The sequence below is a fragment of the Diceros bicornis genome, chromosome 23, assembly GCF_020826845.1.
Source record: "Diceros bicornis minor isolate mBicDic1 chromosome 23, mDicBic1.mat.cur, whole genome shotgun sequence".
NCBI lineage: Eukaryota > Metazoa > Chordata > Mammalia > Perissodactyla > Rhinocerotidae > Diceros > Diceros bicornis.
The window spans coordinates 9,690,447-9,708,049 of record NC_080762.1 but is presented as its reverse complement, the minus strand read 5'-3'; the positions used below and the strand labels follow the sequence as shown (position 1 = coordinate 9,708,049).

Here is a 17,603-nt window from a genome sequence, read left to right as displayed (position 1 = left end):
AAATGGAAATAATACTCTCAGAAGATACTCCAAAGATTAAAAATCTTTACAAATAAGATGAATTAAATAATTTAAATAAGATTAAATATATATTTGTACATATACGCATATGAACACTAAATCTGTGTATAGATGAGTATATATAAAGTATTATTTAATTACATACGTTATATTAGATATATTCACATATATTTATGTAGAAACAAACACATATATGAAATATATTTACATATGTATTATATATGCTTACACACCCAAATCTATATACAAAGGGCATGGCACAGTGCCTAGCCCATAATAAGCCTTCAACATATAGAGCTATAATCATAATTAATAATCTATGACAAACTATGTCCTAAAGCAGACATTTACCCCAACACTTTCTCAGTCTAGTGCTTTACATCATTTCTTCTCATCAACAAGCTACCCCACTTTCTCCTTTTCCTCCAACAGAGACAGGGGTTTTTTTTGTTTGACAGGCTCCTCCTCCGTCCATCCTCCCATGTTGGTATTCTTTGAGAAGCACATACATCTTCTGACCTGACACGTGGACTATAGGGCAATGCTTGAAATAACAAGGCTTCTTTTCACCCCTTCACAAATCTGTAATGTTAAACCTGACAAGTTCACTACTCTTTTTACTTCAGACGTGCGTTTTTGGTGGTCTAATGTTCATTTGCGTCTGACTGTCCTATAGCGCTTCAAATTCATTGGAATATAACTGAATCATGCCTCCATCTGCAAAACTGCTGCTGCTCTTGTAGAAACGCTTTCAAGTAATAGTTTTATCATCTGCCATGGTTACTCAGTCCAGAAACCTCAGGTCTGTCATCAACTCCTCCCTCTTGTTCGCTGCTTCTCATAAGCTGTCCAGTTCAGAAGATTCTACCCAAAAAGACCATGGACTCTGTCTTTTCCCTTCTATCTAGCTGCTATTAGCTCCTTGCTAAACCTCTGCTAGACTGGATGTCTAATCTACTCATCCAAGATGATTTTTTTGCCTTAGATATCTCAGAAATTCTTTGGCTTTTTCTATAATTTTTGAATGATTTACAATGAACATGTTTTACTTTTACAATTTGGAAAACACATTATAAGTATAATATCCTTTTATAGATTCCTGTTGATTACAGAATAAATTCAATATCCTTATGATAGTTCGGAAGCCTTTTAAAATATAACCACAAATTATCTGATTACCCACTATTCCCTGAGCTGTTCTTGGACCATATTTTGAATTTTCAAACTTGTATAACCTTCTAAACACTTTTCTCTCATTCTGGAAACTTCCTATTTACCTGCTTATCTTCTATACAGGCTGAAAGCCCCAGGAAAAAGTATCACCACCTCTTGTTAAGGTTTCTCTGACTTCTTGGGTGTAAGTTGTGCTCTTCCCAATGTTCTCAAAACAGTTTATGTCCATTACAGCACCTTTCACATTTTATCATAAATATTGATTTTAAAAAAAATCTATCTCATTTTACTGGCCTATGGAGTCCTTAAGGGCAACAACCATACTTTATTCATTTTATAGAAAGAAAGAAAGAAAGAGAGAGAGAGAGAGAGAGAGAGAGAGAGAGAGAGAGAGAAAGAAGGGAGGGAGGGAGGGAGGGAAGGAAGGAAGGAAGGAAGGAAGGAAGGAAGGAAGGAAGGAAGGAAGGAAGAAAGGAAGGAAGAAAGAAAGAAAGAAAGAAAGAAAGAAAGAAAGAAAGAAGAAAGAATAGAAGGAAGAAATGAAGGGACATAGATATATAATTTTAAGGAATAATTTACATGATTTTAACATATGTTGGCAGGAAAAAGAAATATAATATTTAATATATTCAAAACACTGTACTTAGAAATCTTACCTCCCAAGAGGAGAAAAACATCTTCATGGTATTTAAAAATCACTATAAAAAACACTTTTGAGCATTATATTTATGGGCTCATTTAAACAAAACTATGCTCTGACCTCTGGAAATGTATGTGTAGTTTCATCAGCATTCTCCGTGATAAAAGGTAAAAGAAATGGCTCATGGTGTCAAAATCATGGTGAAGAAAAAGTTTTAGCATTGTTTTCGTTATTTTTACTAATTTAGATTGGTATCTTCAAGTTCCCAATTCTTCTAAGAGTAAAACTAATGCAGTTTCCAAAAGGACCATATATGGTTCTCCATTTCTTCTCTGATTTTGTATCTGATCACTGCCCCCTCCTTCCAGCCTCACTGGTTTCTCACTTTTTCTGAAATATGCCAACACATTTCTGCCATAACACTTTACTGAAGATGTTCTCTCAGCTTGGAAAGCCATTCACCTAGATATCCATTTGACTAACTCTCACATCTCGCAACTAGAGAGAGCATTTTCTAACTGAGTCATTCCCAACATGCTTTATAACTGTGTAGAAAGTTGGTTAATTCTTCCGTTACTTGGATGTAAGGCTGTAGAAAATTCTGGCCAACTCAAATGGATCTTAGATCTAAAGATGAGATGAAACTCATCTAAAAGAAAACTGTGCAGTAAAGGGTTAACTCCATGGGCTTGGGATGCTCAAATTCTGCACATTCCGAAGACAGGACTAGCCTTTGACAGGCTCCTGAGAGATAAAATCTAAGCCCTTGGAATATCCTGCCAGATAAGAGTGTTTTTGTATATGTGGGAGCTTGGGCCACTCCAGATAGTCTATGCTAACGGTGTGATTTATGGGGAATGCCTGTTTTTGGTCACCCGGGGTCCTGGATCGCAGTGTATCACTTGATCTCTGGAGGGGCTGGAGACTCAGCAGCTAAGGTCAGTCACACAAATACTCCACGCCTATGTGACCATCCAATAAAAACCCTGGACATGAAGGCACAGACGAGCTTCCCTAATTGGAAATACTTTGTGTGCCTTGTGACACATCATTGCCAGGAAAATTAAGGACTATCCATATATCTCCACTGGGAGAGGATAATTGTCTTCTCATGGAGTCTGTCCTCTATGACTTTTTTCCTTTGCTGACCTTAATCTGGACCCCTTCCCTGTAATAAATCATAACTCTGAGTACAACCGCTTTTCTGAGTTCTGTATTTCTAGAAAATTATCGAAACTGGTGGTGATCTGGGGGACCCCAACACAAAACATTGGAGGAAATTTTTGTGATCTTTGATTAAGTATCATGATAACAAAAGCATGAGCCCAAAAGAAAAAAAATTGATAAATTCATCAAAATTTAAAACATTTTTCTTCAAAAGACAGTGATAAGAAAATGAAAAGACAACCCACAGAAGGGAAGAAATATTTGCACTTGCATATCTGAAAATATTTGCAAATCAAATATCCAGAATACAGGAATAATTCTTACAATTCAATAACAAGAAGACAAACAAAGATGGGCAAACAATGTGAAGAGGCATTTTATCAAAAAAGACAAATAAATTGCTAACAAGCACAGAAAAAAATGCTTAGCATCATTTACCATTAAGAAAATGCAAATTAAAACTATAATGAGATGTCATTGGCTATAATATAAAAGATAGACAATGCTAAATTTTGGTAAGGATGTGTAGACACTGGAATCCTAATACATTGTAAGTGGAAATGTAAAATGGTACAGTATTCATATTATCTCCAAAGGGGAAATAATACAGATCTTAAACATGCTACAACATGGATGAGCCTCAAAAACATTACGCTAAGTAAAAGAAACTACATGAAAAAGACTACCTACTGCATGATTTATGTTATATGAAATGTCCAGGAAAGGCAAATTTATAGACAGAAAGCAGATCGGTGGTTGCATGGGGCTGGAAATGTAAGTGATGATTATTGGCAAATAGCTCAAGAGACTTCTTTGAGGTGATAGAAATGGTCTAAAATTGGTGGTGGTTGCACAACTCTATAAATTTATTAAAAATCATTGAATTATACAGTTATAATGGATGAATTTTAAGGTTTAGAAAATTATACCTCAATGAAGCTGTAAGAAAAATGTAATGGGAAAAGACAGAAAAATAAACAGTAAATAAGTAACTTACATGGTATGTAAAAGAAGATAGGTGTTTGGTACAAAAAAAAAATGAAGAACATAACAAGGAGGATAGGGAATACAGGGATGAGGGGGTAGAAAATTTGCAGTGTTAAATAGGGTGGTCAGAGTAGGCCTTATAGAGAAAGGAGTTAGTTAGCCAAGTTGACATCTGGTAAAAGAGCTTGCCAGCCTGAGGGAAGAGACTAAGCAAGAAAAGGCTTTAAGGCAGGAGCATATCTCCAAGCCTGAGGAAATAAGAGGAGGCCAGTGTGGCTGGAAGGAGAAGGAGATTTGTAAACAATAAGCTCAGATAAATAATGAGAGTAAGGAGAAAAAAATATAGGGCCTTACTACCCATTGTAAGGTTTTTACCTCGAGAAAAAATGGAGAGTCATTGGAGGATTTTTAACACAGGAGTGGCATAATCTGACATACAATTTAAAAGCATGACTCTGGATGCTATGTTGAGAATAGACTTTAGAAGTAAAAGAGGTATATTTCTTATGCTACTATATGTCCAATACAGGTGAGTGAGGGCAGGGTCTCTAATAATTGTTGTCACTTAGGGACCTAGACTGTTGAAGGCTCCATTTTGACATGGTCTACCAGACTGAAATATCTTAAATTATGAACTGGTTCTTAAAGTATCTGCCCCAAAATGATACACATTACTTCTCTCATTACATTGGCAATGCAAGTCTTATGGCTACAAGAGAGTTGGAAAGTGCAATCCTATGATGTACTCAAAAGAAGGAGAAAATTGTAATAAATAAACATAATTTTTTTTTAATTCTTCAAATTTGTTCCTTGGATATAAACTGCTCTTTCAAAGAAGTGAAGATGATATGATGACATATCTATGATGTATATCATAATTACTCACGAGCTAGTTTACCCAGTACTTTAATCTGGGATACATGCTGGCAATTTTTAGCTCCCAAAAGGGATCTCTAAAGTGTGCTACGTACTCCACAGAGTATTACAAGATGTAAGGTAAGAGAAGAAAATATTAGCGCTTCAATTTGTATTCATTTCTACATCAAACAAATAAGAAAATTAAACTATACTACTATTCAATACAAAAGTTTTCTAATATTTAATTTTAAACTTTACTAGTATTTAATATTAAAAAAATCCTAATTTATTCCTACATCAGATGGTCACATGACATGTATAGTCCACAACATACTGAGACAGATTGAGAATTTCAAAAAATGAGAGCTAAAAGAATTGTCCTAATTCATTCATTTACTTGGAATACTTCCATATCATGGGTTTTATATGTGTCAAGTTAAATTGATTTAAGAATTGTTATAATCTAATTTTAACTATACTAACTCTCACAAAATAGACAATAACTTTGCAAGATGCCTACAAAGACACATAAGAATTGAAGATTGCAGAACCTATCATGAAGAAAATGGCAGAGTGACACTTCTAATCCTGGTACAGACTTGTCATCAGCTCCATACAATTGCTATCTAAAGAAAGTGCCAAAATCAGATTTAGGAAGAAGATTATTTCACATATAGATTGATTATCCACCATCATTAATGATAAATCTGCTCTCAGTGTATATTGTATTTGGTGTATATTGGACTTTTTGAGGTATATTTAAGAGCGATCATTCAAAACAAGTACCGAAATAAATTAGAACCATGTCTTTGAATCACTCTATCATATGGTATTAAATCAACATTTTCATAAACATTGATGTATTCAGTAACGAAAATATTTAATATTTTCCATAATTTTCAGTAATATTGCTTTCACTAAAATATATGAATAGTTAATATAATAAAGTTAACAACTTTTGTGAGAGAAAAATCGGTTTTATTATGAATGAAAAATTAAAATTGTTTAAAATATTATTAATTTTATCTTTATTTTATCCTCTTGCAATTTTTATTATTGTGTATGTTTTAGAATGACCATAAATATCAATAAAGAAATACTCATATTAAAGGTACATGCTCATTTTTTTTTAACAGATGAGGTTTGTGATCGAGTAAAGTCTTGATCAATTAGTTCACAGATGGGGCATTTCAGCCATGAGCTCACTCTGTGGCCAAAACTGGCTTTTCAATTGTCTACTTGAAATTTCAACTTAGATAAATAACAGGTATTTATATTTAACATGTCCGAAACAGAACTTTTGCTTTCTCCACCAAACCTCTTCCTCTCCTGGTCTTCACAGCTCTGTCAAATGCACAAACATCTATCTGGTGGTTTAGGTCAAAATTCTTGCAATCATCCTTCAGTCTACCCCCTCACACTCATATCAAATTCATTAGTAAGTCCTGACATTTCTGCTTCCAAAGTATATCCTGAATTGGTCTTTTCTCTACAGACTAAATCAAGGCCCCATGATCTCTTTTCTGGATTATTGCACGGCCTCCTGACGTGTCTCCTGGCACCACTTTTGCCCCACCAATGCCTATTCCCCACAGAGCAGCCATGATTCTCCTAAAATGGCAATCAGGTCCTGTCAATCTCCTGCCTCAAACCGGTCATTGGCATTTCTTACAAAATCCAAACTCCTTGAGATGCTCTTGCCCACTCGTTAAACCTCCTCTCATATGACTCTCCTCCTGGCTTTCTATATGTACGAGGTACAGAGATATTTTTATCTTCCTCAATCAGACTAAGCTCTTTTTGGTGTCTAGATGTTTGCACCAGCTGTTCATGCTGCTTGGAACACTCATCTCCCAGATCTTTTCTTGGCTGATTCCTCCTGAATATTCATGTCTCTGCTCCTAAATCAGCCCTTTAGGGTGTGCGGCCTTCCCTGACCACGTGATCTCACAGGCCCCCCCTCGGCTCCCCCAGCCCCACTCTGTACCAAATTATATATTACTATGGCCTTTGAGGCCTACAAAATCTGTGCCTCCCCACATCCCAGCTGCACCTCCTACCGTCCTTCCCCTCACTTGCTCTGCTTCATCCCCACTGGCTTCCTTCCTGTTTCTTAACTAGATGAAGAAAGCTCTAATGTGGTTTGCACTTGCTCCGTCCTCAGCAGGAATGTTCTTCCAGATATGTGCAAGGCTCATTTCCTCAGTTTATTCTGGCCACTCCTCAAATTTCATCTCATCAGAGATATCTGCCCTGATCATCCTATCAAAAGATCATCTCTTCCCTCTGCCTCACTTTACTCTCTACCTATTTAGTTCTTCATGGCACTTGTATATATTTTAAATTTATCATTTGTCCCATCCACTGGAACATAAGCTCCAATAGGGTAGGGGCTTTGCTTTTTCCCCCACTGTAATTCTAGCCTCTTGAACAATGCTTGATAATACATTATTGTAATTTACATAAGCTATACCATGCTGAGGCTCATTTGATGTTTGTCTATAAAACAATCATTATTTTTCTTTTTGGCAATTATATTTTAAGTTAATTTCTAGAGGGCAGATGTTTTCATGCACATGTTGTATGTTGATGAATATTGCCCAGTTGGTACCTAGAAAGTCCGTAGTAGTTTACACACGCACCAGCTGTGCCTCCCCTCATTCCTGCACTTTCATGCCTACATTGGGTTTTGTGAATCTTTTCAATATCTGTGAACTGAGGTGATTAAGAGTGATTTGTTGCTTTATTTGCATTTTATTGTTAGCAAATTTGAAAATTTTTTTATATGATTCTGGCTTGTGAACTGCCTTTTATATCTTTTTCCCATTTTAAAATTTTATATTCATTTTTGTTTACTGTTATTTAACAATTCTTCATATACTTAGAATATTTACATTCTGTCTGCTGTCTAGATTGTGAATATTTTTCCAGTTTGTAGTTCGTCTTTCATCCACATTTATGTATTTTTTTTTCGATAAGGAAGTTTTCTATCTCATAAGTTCAACTTCTTCATTTTTTTAAGTCCCAAGCTTAATATTCTTCTATGGTTTCTTTGAGTATTTTTACTGTTAATGTTTTAACTTTTAATATTTCTTCTCCATATTGAATTTATGTTGGTGTATGTGGCAGTGGTGGAATTCAAATTAGTTTTGTTTCACTTTTTAAAAATAGTTGATCAGTTTCTCTCATAATATACCAACATTATGGTAATCATAATAATAACAGTTAAGATTTACTGCAAGATTTCTATGGGCCAGTCATTTTGCTAAATATTTTATATACAATAGCTCAATTAACCTTCACATCAACGTTCAGGGTTAATATTCACAACCCCTTCAGGGTTTTCTTAAGATTGGGACTAAGCAAGTGTTGAATGTTATAAATTGACCATGGAATCATCTCTTGTTGGTAACAGCCAGAAGGCAGAGTCCTGAGTTTATAACCCTGCTTGGTTCTATGCTTCATATGAGTAGGGCAATTTAATTAATGCTTGAGCAACATGTTAAGAGTATCATGCTGCCTGTTATCACTGTGGTTGTAAAGTGGGAGCGTTCAATCCAGTACCACAGAACCTTACATGACCTTGTGTCAGCCTTTCTCAAATTCCCTCAAACCTCCCTTCCCCAAAAATCTCTTGTCATGGAGCCATCACTACAGGATGGGCGAAACCTGGTTCCACTGCCTGCACTGATACGAAAGGCAGAAAGGGGATGAAGTGTATGTTTCTTCGTACTTAAAACAAAAGACTCCAAAATATTGGAAGTAAATGCTTAGAAAAAGGTATTCCAAAAGAAAACTAGAGTAGTAATATTATTACTGCTAGCTAAACAGAACTTAATGAAAAAATCATATAGGAAAAAGGATGATAATAATAGAGTACGAAGATGTAACCCTCATTAACATAAGTGCATGCAACATCTCAACCTCAAAAATATAATGAAACAAGACAGAAATGAGGAGTGAACTAGATAAATGAACAACTGTCGGAGGATTTTTTTTACATAACCCTCTCAGAAAATGATAGGTAAAGCAGACTAGAAATAAACAATGAGAGCAAGATCTGAACAAAACAAATAAAAACTCAAGTTTTTGGTATATATAGAGTGATGTTATACCAAACAACAAAATATATGCTTTTTTTGAGCACATATGAAATATTTCCAAAAGAGAATGTTTCATAGTGTAAAGGAAGCCTCAATTAATCCCAAAGGAAAAATATAATACAGACTATTATTCTCTAACATAATACAATAAAATTATTAATTAAAAGCAAAAGAATAGTTAAAGGAAATCATATATCGTCAGAAAATAAATAGCCATTGCATTTAAAAGGAATAAATTATACTTTGAGCTGAGTAATAGAGAAAACACTACATGGCAAAATTTATGGAAAATAGTCAAAGAGGTATTTAGAGGAAAAATATATTTTTAGACACACTTATCAAAAAGCAAAAAATGTTTTAAAATGACTGCCAATACAACCCAGGAAGCTAGAAAAGGAGCAAGGGAGCAAACACAGAAACAAGAAAAGATAACAATGAAGATGAAGTCAGAAATCAATGGAAAAAGCAAAATAATAGAGAATATTAACAAAATCAAATTCTGATTTCCCTCCAAAACATTCCATGTTCAGTAGTTCTTTCAGGAGAATTCTACCAAATTTCAAGGAAGAGTTTTAAACCTATTTTGTTGTTTTGCAAATTAACTCAGAAAATAGAAAACAACAAAATCTATGTAGCTCATTTTCGGGCTAGTGTTATCTTGAATCTAACACAGATGAGTCTATTAGCTCCTTTCAATTATGATTAAATGCAAACATTTTAAATGTAATATCAAATCCCTACATTGTATTTTGAAAATGTATATATAATATGAAAATATTCTTCAACTCAAAAAATCTTTAAAGGTAATTTACACTAACAGATTGAAAATACCAAAGCACATTATTATCTTCATCAATGATGAAAAAGTATTGATTAAGTTCAATGCCTATTTATTATGAAAACACCTAGAAAGCAAGAAATAGATGAAAACTTCCTTAACTTAGTGAAGGTTAAATACCAATTTTAATGAGCATTACACTTAACGGAGGAATTTTAGATGCATTTTTTTTTTATGATTAGGAATAAGACAAGTATTCCCATTATTATTTAACATAGTACTGGAGGGCCTGGCCTATAGGTAGGAAAAAACTTAAAGGTAAGAAAAAAGAGACAGTTGTAAAACATAGTAGGGAAGAGACACAACTCTTGATATTTTCTAACAATATCAATATTTAGGTAAACCAATGAAATAAAAGATAAACTATTAGAATTAATAAGAGAAGTCATTGTACTGCTGATAATATTTACTTGTATTTCTCCACTTCAGTGATAACCAATGAGAAAACAGAAAAAATATGATATCATTCAATATAATATATATATATATATACCCATGTGTATGTGTGTGCATTCTAGGAACTAGCCTTGGATACACAAGATCTCTACGGAGACTTTTTATTAAACTTTAATACATGATTTGGAAGACAGGTTTTTGGTTTTTTGTTGTTTGTTTATTTGTGTGTTTTTAGTGAGAGATAAACTACACTCACGGATGGGAAGACCTTACTATTTAAAAAATTGAAATTATAATTTAAAACATTTCTACATTAGAAATCCCAGCTCAGCAAAGTTTCATTTGCAATTGTACTAAATATTGAAATAAGAAATAACACCAAATTTACACAACATCTTTCAAAGAATAGAAAAAGACTCTACCCAAGAACCTCCATAAGTTCAACATAAATCAATACAAAAACCAGGCTAGAACATTATAAGAAATAAAAATTATAAGCCAATTTCACTTGCTAAAAGATGTACAAAAATCCTAAAAATAATTTGGTAAACCAAATTCAGTGTTACATGACCAAACTGGTTTTATTCCACAAGTAAAAGGCTTAACATTTAAAAAAATCAATCAATGTAAAAAAAATCATATAATCATCACAAAAGTTACAGAAAGAGTATTTGATAAGTTTAACATACCTTCACGATTTTTTTAAAAAATTGTTGGAAAACTAGAAACTTCTTTAACCTAAAGCAAACATGATATTTAATGATGAATTATTGAAACTTTCTCTCGTGATTGTGAATGAGACACAGAGGTCCTTTATCATTACTCCTATTCAATATTATACTAGAAGTACTAGCCAGTGCTTTAACTGAAGAAAGAAAAAAGTACAATAATTAGAAAGAAGAATAAGATCCGTCAATATTCACAGAAAACGTGAATGTGTACATAACAAATCCAAAATAATGGAATAAAAAAAGTCAAATAACTAAGAATAAATCTGAAAAAGTGCAAGAATTCCACAAAAGAATTATAAAATGTTATTGACAGAAATGAAAAGAGATCTATATAACTAGATAGGTATACCAGATTCATGGATCAGAAGACTTAATTTAAAATGATGCCAATTCTCTCCAAACCAAAGCACTGCTAATCAAATGCCAAGAGGACTTTTGTGGAAGTTGATAAGTTAACTCTAAAATGTATATGAAAATTCACACAGCAAACTTGAAGGAGAATAATAATTGGGAGAACTTATTCTACAAGAATAGTTCTCAAATTTGGCTGTATGTTATAATCATCAGGGAGATTTTTAAACACCTAATGGTGATGCCCTGTCACTTACATAATTAAATCCTTATCTTTTGAGGAGAGACCCAGGCATCTATATTTTTAATACTTCCCAGGTCTTTTTAATGTGCAACCAAGTTTGAGAACCATGGCTCGGTAGCATATTATTCTATAAAATACAGTATAAATTACATATTATGTATTGTCGCAAACCTGCATTAATTAATACAGGGTGAAATCAGTATAAGAATATAAATTAGATGAATGGAACATAATAGAAGCTGTGGAAAGAGAACTAGACATGTATGGACACTGTTTATGACTAATGTAACACAGTAAGGCAGTAGGAAAAAGGCAGTTTTTCAATAAATGTCACTGCACCAATTGAATCTACAGAAGAAAAAAAAAAACATTGATCTCAGGCTCACACTACATACAAAAAAATCAGTGCCAAGTAGATTGCAGATCTGAAAGAGAGAGTCAACAAATGAAATCTCCAGAAGATAATATAGAAGAATATCTTCATGAACTTAGGGTAAAGAAAAATATCTTTGACAACACACAAAAAGGAAAACAATTGTAAATTGACTACACTAACATTAAAATTAAAAACTTCCATTTATCAAAAGACTCCATTAAAAAAATGAAATGTCAAGCTATAGACTGAGAGAGGACATTTGCAACACAGATAACAAAGTGTCAATATCTCTTATATGTATATCTCCAATATATATAAATTTCATCCAATCAATAATAAAAATTTATAAAATCCAATAGAAAAATGAGCAAGAGAAATGAGCAATCTTTTTGTAAAATAGCCACTCAAAAGACCAATAAACCTATGAAAAGATTCTCAGTCTCATTAGTCACCAGGGAGATGTAAACTAAAACCACGAGCTATCACTATACTCTTACAAGAATAACTAAAATTAAGAAGACTGATAATATCAAGTGTTGCCAAGGATATGGATTAATTGGAACTCTCATATACTGCTGATGGGAATGTAAATTGGTATAACTACTTAGAAAATTTGTTTTTCGTTAGCTACTAAGGTTGAACATATACATATCATATCACATCGTGTTTCCACTTATTTACATACCCAAATGAATATATATACATATGAACATGCATATATAAGAATGTTCATGACATTACTAGTAACAATCCCTAACTGGAAATAATCCAAAATGCTCATTAGCAGTAGAATGGATAAATAAATTATGGTATATTCATGCAATGGAATATTATATGCACTGAAATAAACTATAGAGAACAACTTGGATTAACTTTACAAAGATAATGTTGAACATATATGCCAACCAGAAAAGAATACATTCTATAATTTTCCAGCTCATAAATGAACAAAAGCATAATAATGACTACCTTTGGGAAGGATAGTGGATAATACTTGAGAAAGGGCACAAGATGGGACTTCTAGAATACTTATAATTTTCTATTTCTTGACCAGGGTGGTGGTTACATGAATGTACTTATTTTGTGAAAATTCATCAAGGTGTACACTTTTTTTCTCTTAATTGAAGTATAACATAGTAGTAAGGTATTGAAGAATGAACATAGTCTGAACACATGGAGAGACATTCTATGTTCTTTTGTAAGATAATATAAAAATGTCAATTCTTCCCAAGTTAATCTATAAAATCAACACAATCCAATACAAATTCCAGTTGTATTTCTGAAATAATTGATTTCTTTAAAAACATATTTGAAAGGTCTATGAATAGCTATGTCAACTTAGAAAAAAGGAGTAAAAACAAGGGATTGGTGTATATGTGAACTACGTATTAACACTTGTTTGGGAGACATAGTTCAAAAATAGTGTGATTTTGATACAATTGAGAAAAAAATAAACTAATGAACTAGAAGAGATATTTCAGAGACAGATTAATCCAGAAGTGAGCACACAATATTGTTTAAAGGCAGCAACACTAATCAATGGGGAAAGGATGCTAGCTCAGTAAACGATACTGGGAAGTCATGTTTATTATATGGAAAAAACTAAAATTGGTCCTCCAAATGGATTAAAAACTAAATGTGAAATATAAAACTGTAAAGCTGATATAAAATAATGTAGGAAAATAACTTTGCAACCTGGACATGTAGAAGGACTTCTTATACAAAGCCTCAAAAGCACAAACCATGAGACAAGCAATGATTTGGAGCTGGCTTAAGAACACAGACACATTTCATAATATTGTATACATGGAAAAATGTGGTCTGATTCCAAATAATCAATTTACAAATGAGTTAAACAAAACCTTGTACTAGCTAATGACAGCCTGCTTCAACTCATTGCCTGCAGGTATGTGTGTGTACATGTACGTATGAACCTAATCTGACATTTGTCAACCTTTGTTTTATTTTGTAATATAATACCTAATACATTCTTTTTCTATAAACAGGACAGATTTGCCTACCAAAAGTTCTTTAAGTTATTTTCCCAGTAGTTTGGAGTTGACCTGACTGCTGCCTCAATTCTACCACTTTTGTGACCAGAAATATATATTTGCCTAGAAAATGACTCTTTGTCTTGCATGTATTCAAACTAACTGCTTAAAGATTCTAGGGTATATCTTGTAGGCTTTAATGTTCTTTTACCAAATTAACGTGGTAAGTACATCTAAACATACTAACTTCAATAATTCAATAAATAATTCGATAAAGTCAGTAACCTTAATTGAACTCTGATTTATCAATATAGGTTCTTAAAAATTATCCTGTCATTAGTAGACATTAATTTCTATACCTTCAAATAAGAATGTCATTATTTAAGGAATTAAGAGTTAGGCCACTACAGAAAGAATGAGAGAAGCGGAGGCATAGGCAACATTTAGAAGTGGTTTAAGAGTTTGGTGAATTTTTCTTTCTAAACACTGTGCTTTTAATAGTTGCTTTTGTGTTAGAAAAACTAAATTTTATTTTTTATATTCTAGAAACAGAAATATGGATAACAACTTTTCAGTCTTGATTACAACCAATTTCAAAGAAAAGGCAGAAATAATTTGCCATTTTTGTCAAACCATTTGAAGGCCTACAAAAAGCTCAAGAAGCTTCACTTAATTCCTTGTCCCCGTCCACCCCAGAGTCCTGTCTAGTAGCTCCCTTCTGCAACACTATTGGGTCTTGACCATTTGTCAGTTAAATACTTTCTCTCTTTTACGATAACCTTTCAGAACTCATATATTCTCTATTAAAATTTCCCCCTCCAATTCCCAGAGTATATACCTTACAAGCACTTGCTAGCCAGCCAAGAGACAGGAGGGTGCTTACCTTCAAAATAGATGCCGGACTGGATCTCTAGGACCCTGGGGAGGGTCCTGAGGTCAAGAGCATGGATGAATTCTTCCAGCGACAATGCCATTGCTCTGGCTTGGATGGTGTGCAGACCTGGTACTTACAGAAGATTGTGGCTTCTAGGTGTCGCTTGTCTGCAATTGCAGACCCTGTTCATCATTCCTCCCTCAGGCAGGCAGGGATGTCACACTAAAGCCCAACTGGGGTGGAGTAGCTCTATGTGGGGAGATCAGCGGGGAGGGAGGGAGGAGGCAGGGGACAAAAGGTGTTACAGCTCTTTTTGTTCTCATTGTGGCTTCATTTCCTTCTGACACTGAAGTAGAACAGGATGGGGGTGGGGTGAGCATGTCTGAACAGACACTATCAAAAAAATGAGAATTGATAAGTAGCTCACTCTGTCTGTTGCTTGTCCAGGTGTGCATCTGCAGCAGAGGCAAGACTGTTTGGGGTCAGAGTTGCTTGTGGTTTGTTGACCAGAAAAGAACAGGAATGCAAGACTGAAGTCTAATCTTAAAAACGGCACCATGTTGATTCTTGATCTCTTTAGTTCATTTCTAAAGTTTGGCTTTGTGCCTTATTTGCATACACTCAGTGCCTTTATATTAAATTTGGTTACAAAAGTCTTTGTGTCAGCTCTTTTCAGAAATCTGATACTCTGGAGAGAGAGGATCGAAACCACTTTTTATTCTTCCACATTAAAAATTTTGCTGAATCTTAAAGGAGGGTGGGGGAGGGGGCAATATGCAAAGTGATGCAGTAAATTAATTCAGTAAGTTAATATGAATTTTCTAATCACCACCCTATAGTGAAAGTATCTAAATCTGTTGTTAGGAAACTTGGGTTTCCTGGGTCTAGCTCTGCTTTTGATTTACAGGTGACTTCAGCCTTGTCTTCTCTGTTCCTCATTTGTCTCATTTACTAACTGGAGAAGAAGTAGAAGGAGTCAAATAGATTGCACAATTTCTTCCAAGGCCAAAATTGTACAATTCTGATCCTGTGGTCCAAATTTAGGGATGAAAAATGCCCAAAGTCAAAGGAAGCAAGAGACGCCTCATGAAAACCAATCTCTTAAACATCATCCTTCTCTCGATTCTTTGTCTTTGGCTGAAACAATGTTTTAGAGCTAGAGTATACAATTCAAGGTGATATTTTCTAAATGTTTTTAAGGGTGAATAAAGGAAAACCGGGTGGAATAGATACAGGTGAAAGATGCTGAGAAGCTGTACATTCTTCTTATAAATTGGACTCCAGGCTCCCCGTCTAGAAACAGTTTTAGCCTTAGGCTGCAGAGAGCATAGCCAGATAGGGAGAGTCTGGGCTCCTCTCAGCTCCACCATTTCTTTCATATAAATGACCTAGCAATAAACATACTGCCTTATTTTGCTAGAGCTTGCAAAACTCTTTCAGCTCTTATAATCATTTTTGACACTTGCAGTAATCTGCTTGGCTTCATTGTGCAGGGGAGGAAGACAAATCTTCTACCCTCTGAGTCCTTCTGGCTGGGATACGAATTAAATTGACATGAGACAGAATAACAGGAGAAAATCAAACAAAACTTTATAACACATACATTGGAGAGACCCAGGAAAAACTGAGTAACTCGCCAAAATGGCAGAGGTTCTCATCTTAAATACCATCTTCACCTAAAGACGAAGGAAGATGCTAGGGGTAGCAGGAGTCAGTTATGGGAGATTACCGGAAAAGCATAGTAAACAAAAGTAAGGTTATTATTCAGATTTAAGTCCTTGCCTTCCATATTGATAAGAGTTTCTAGAGATAATGTCATTCCCCCCTTCTTCCTGGTGCAGAGAGGGAGATACATTTACAGATGGAGGTTTCTCTTACAAATGTAAATGTCTCTTACAAAGGGTAAATTCTATTTTTCAGAGCTTCTCCCATGTCTGCAGCTTTTAAAAGTAATAATCCTCATCAGCCCAAAGTAATCCTTATGCCAAAAAGACACATTTTGGGGTGGCCAATTCTGATCCCCCGTAATTGCTTTCCTTACAAAACTAGAATTTATGGGGTCACATCAATTGTTTTTTTACTAGTAGCTTCTACATTCTCACTTGCAACTTTTTTGCCCCAAAATTTCCCAAATTTAAACAGTCTGCCTGCTGCACCCGTCCCCTAAAGCCTAGGATCCTCAGTCAACTACAAACATTGTTTACAGCCTAACAGCGTTATCTCACTTGGTTGAATATATGAAAATGCTGCTGTAGACTTCTCAAAAATCATACATGTGTTAGAATTGGTGCCACAACAAATTTCATTTGATACTTAATCCAAGCTGGATGTCATTGGATTTTTTTTTTTTTTAATTTTACCAAGTCAACTTTCTATCCTACTAGCCAAAGAAGCCATTTCAAAATATCATTAATATCTTACAGTTATCTATGCTACCCCTGTTTTTGCTCTTCAATAGATGACCCTTGATTTCTGTTACAATCTGATTCTCTTGCATCCTCAATCTTAGTTAAGACACTACCATTCTCTCAGTTTCCCAAAGCAGAGGGCTGCATTGTAGAAGATGACATCTTCAGCCTCCAAACCACTCCAGCCCTATGGATGGCAATATCAATATCACTCCCTCTGTTCTTGTTCTGTATCCTTGCTGTTAATACTGTAGTCCAGATTGGAATCACTTCTGACACTGTAGGCTAGGAAATTCTGGCATGAACAGCCAAGATAAAATTGACAAGTGTATTGAGAAGGTACTTGAACCACCAGGTAATAAGATGAATGATTAAAATTCAACAATTGAAACAGCAGATTACAGGTGTAACAATAGTCAGATTCATGAGAATTTAGAAACAAACC

At 34.3% G+C, this 17,603-nt stretch overlaps 1 protein-coding gene across 1 annotated transcript in view; it reads right to left on the bottom strand.

The window, feature by feature from the left end:
- THEMIS (thymocyte selection associated) overlaps window positions 1-14,935 on the bottom strand; it is a 185,513-nt gene extending 170,578 nt beyond the window's left edge. The window contains exon 1 of the mRNA XM_058566324.1: window positions 14,760-14,935. Coding sequence (XP_058422307.1) covers window positions 14,760-14,850 — 91 coding nt within the window. The 5' untranslated portion in view covers window positions 14,851-14,935. The remainder of the gene's footprint in view (window positions 1-14,759) is intronic.
- Between the last annotated feature and the right edge of the window lie 2,668 nt (window positions 14,936-17,603).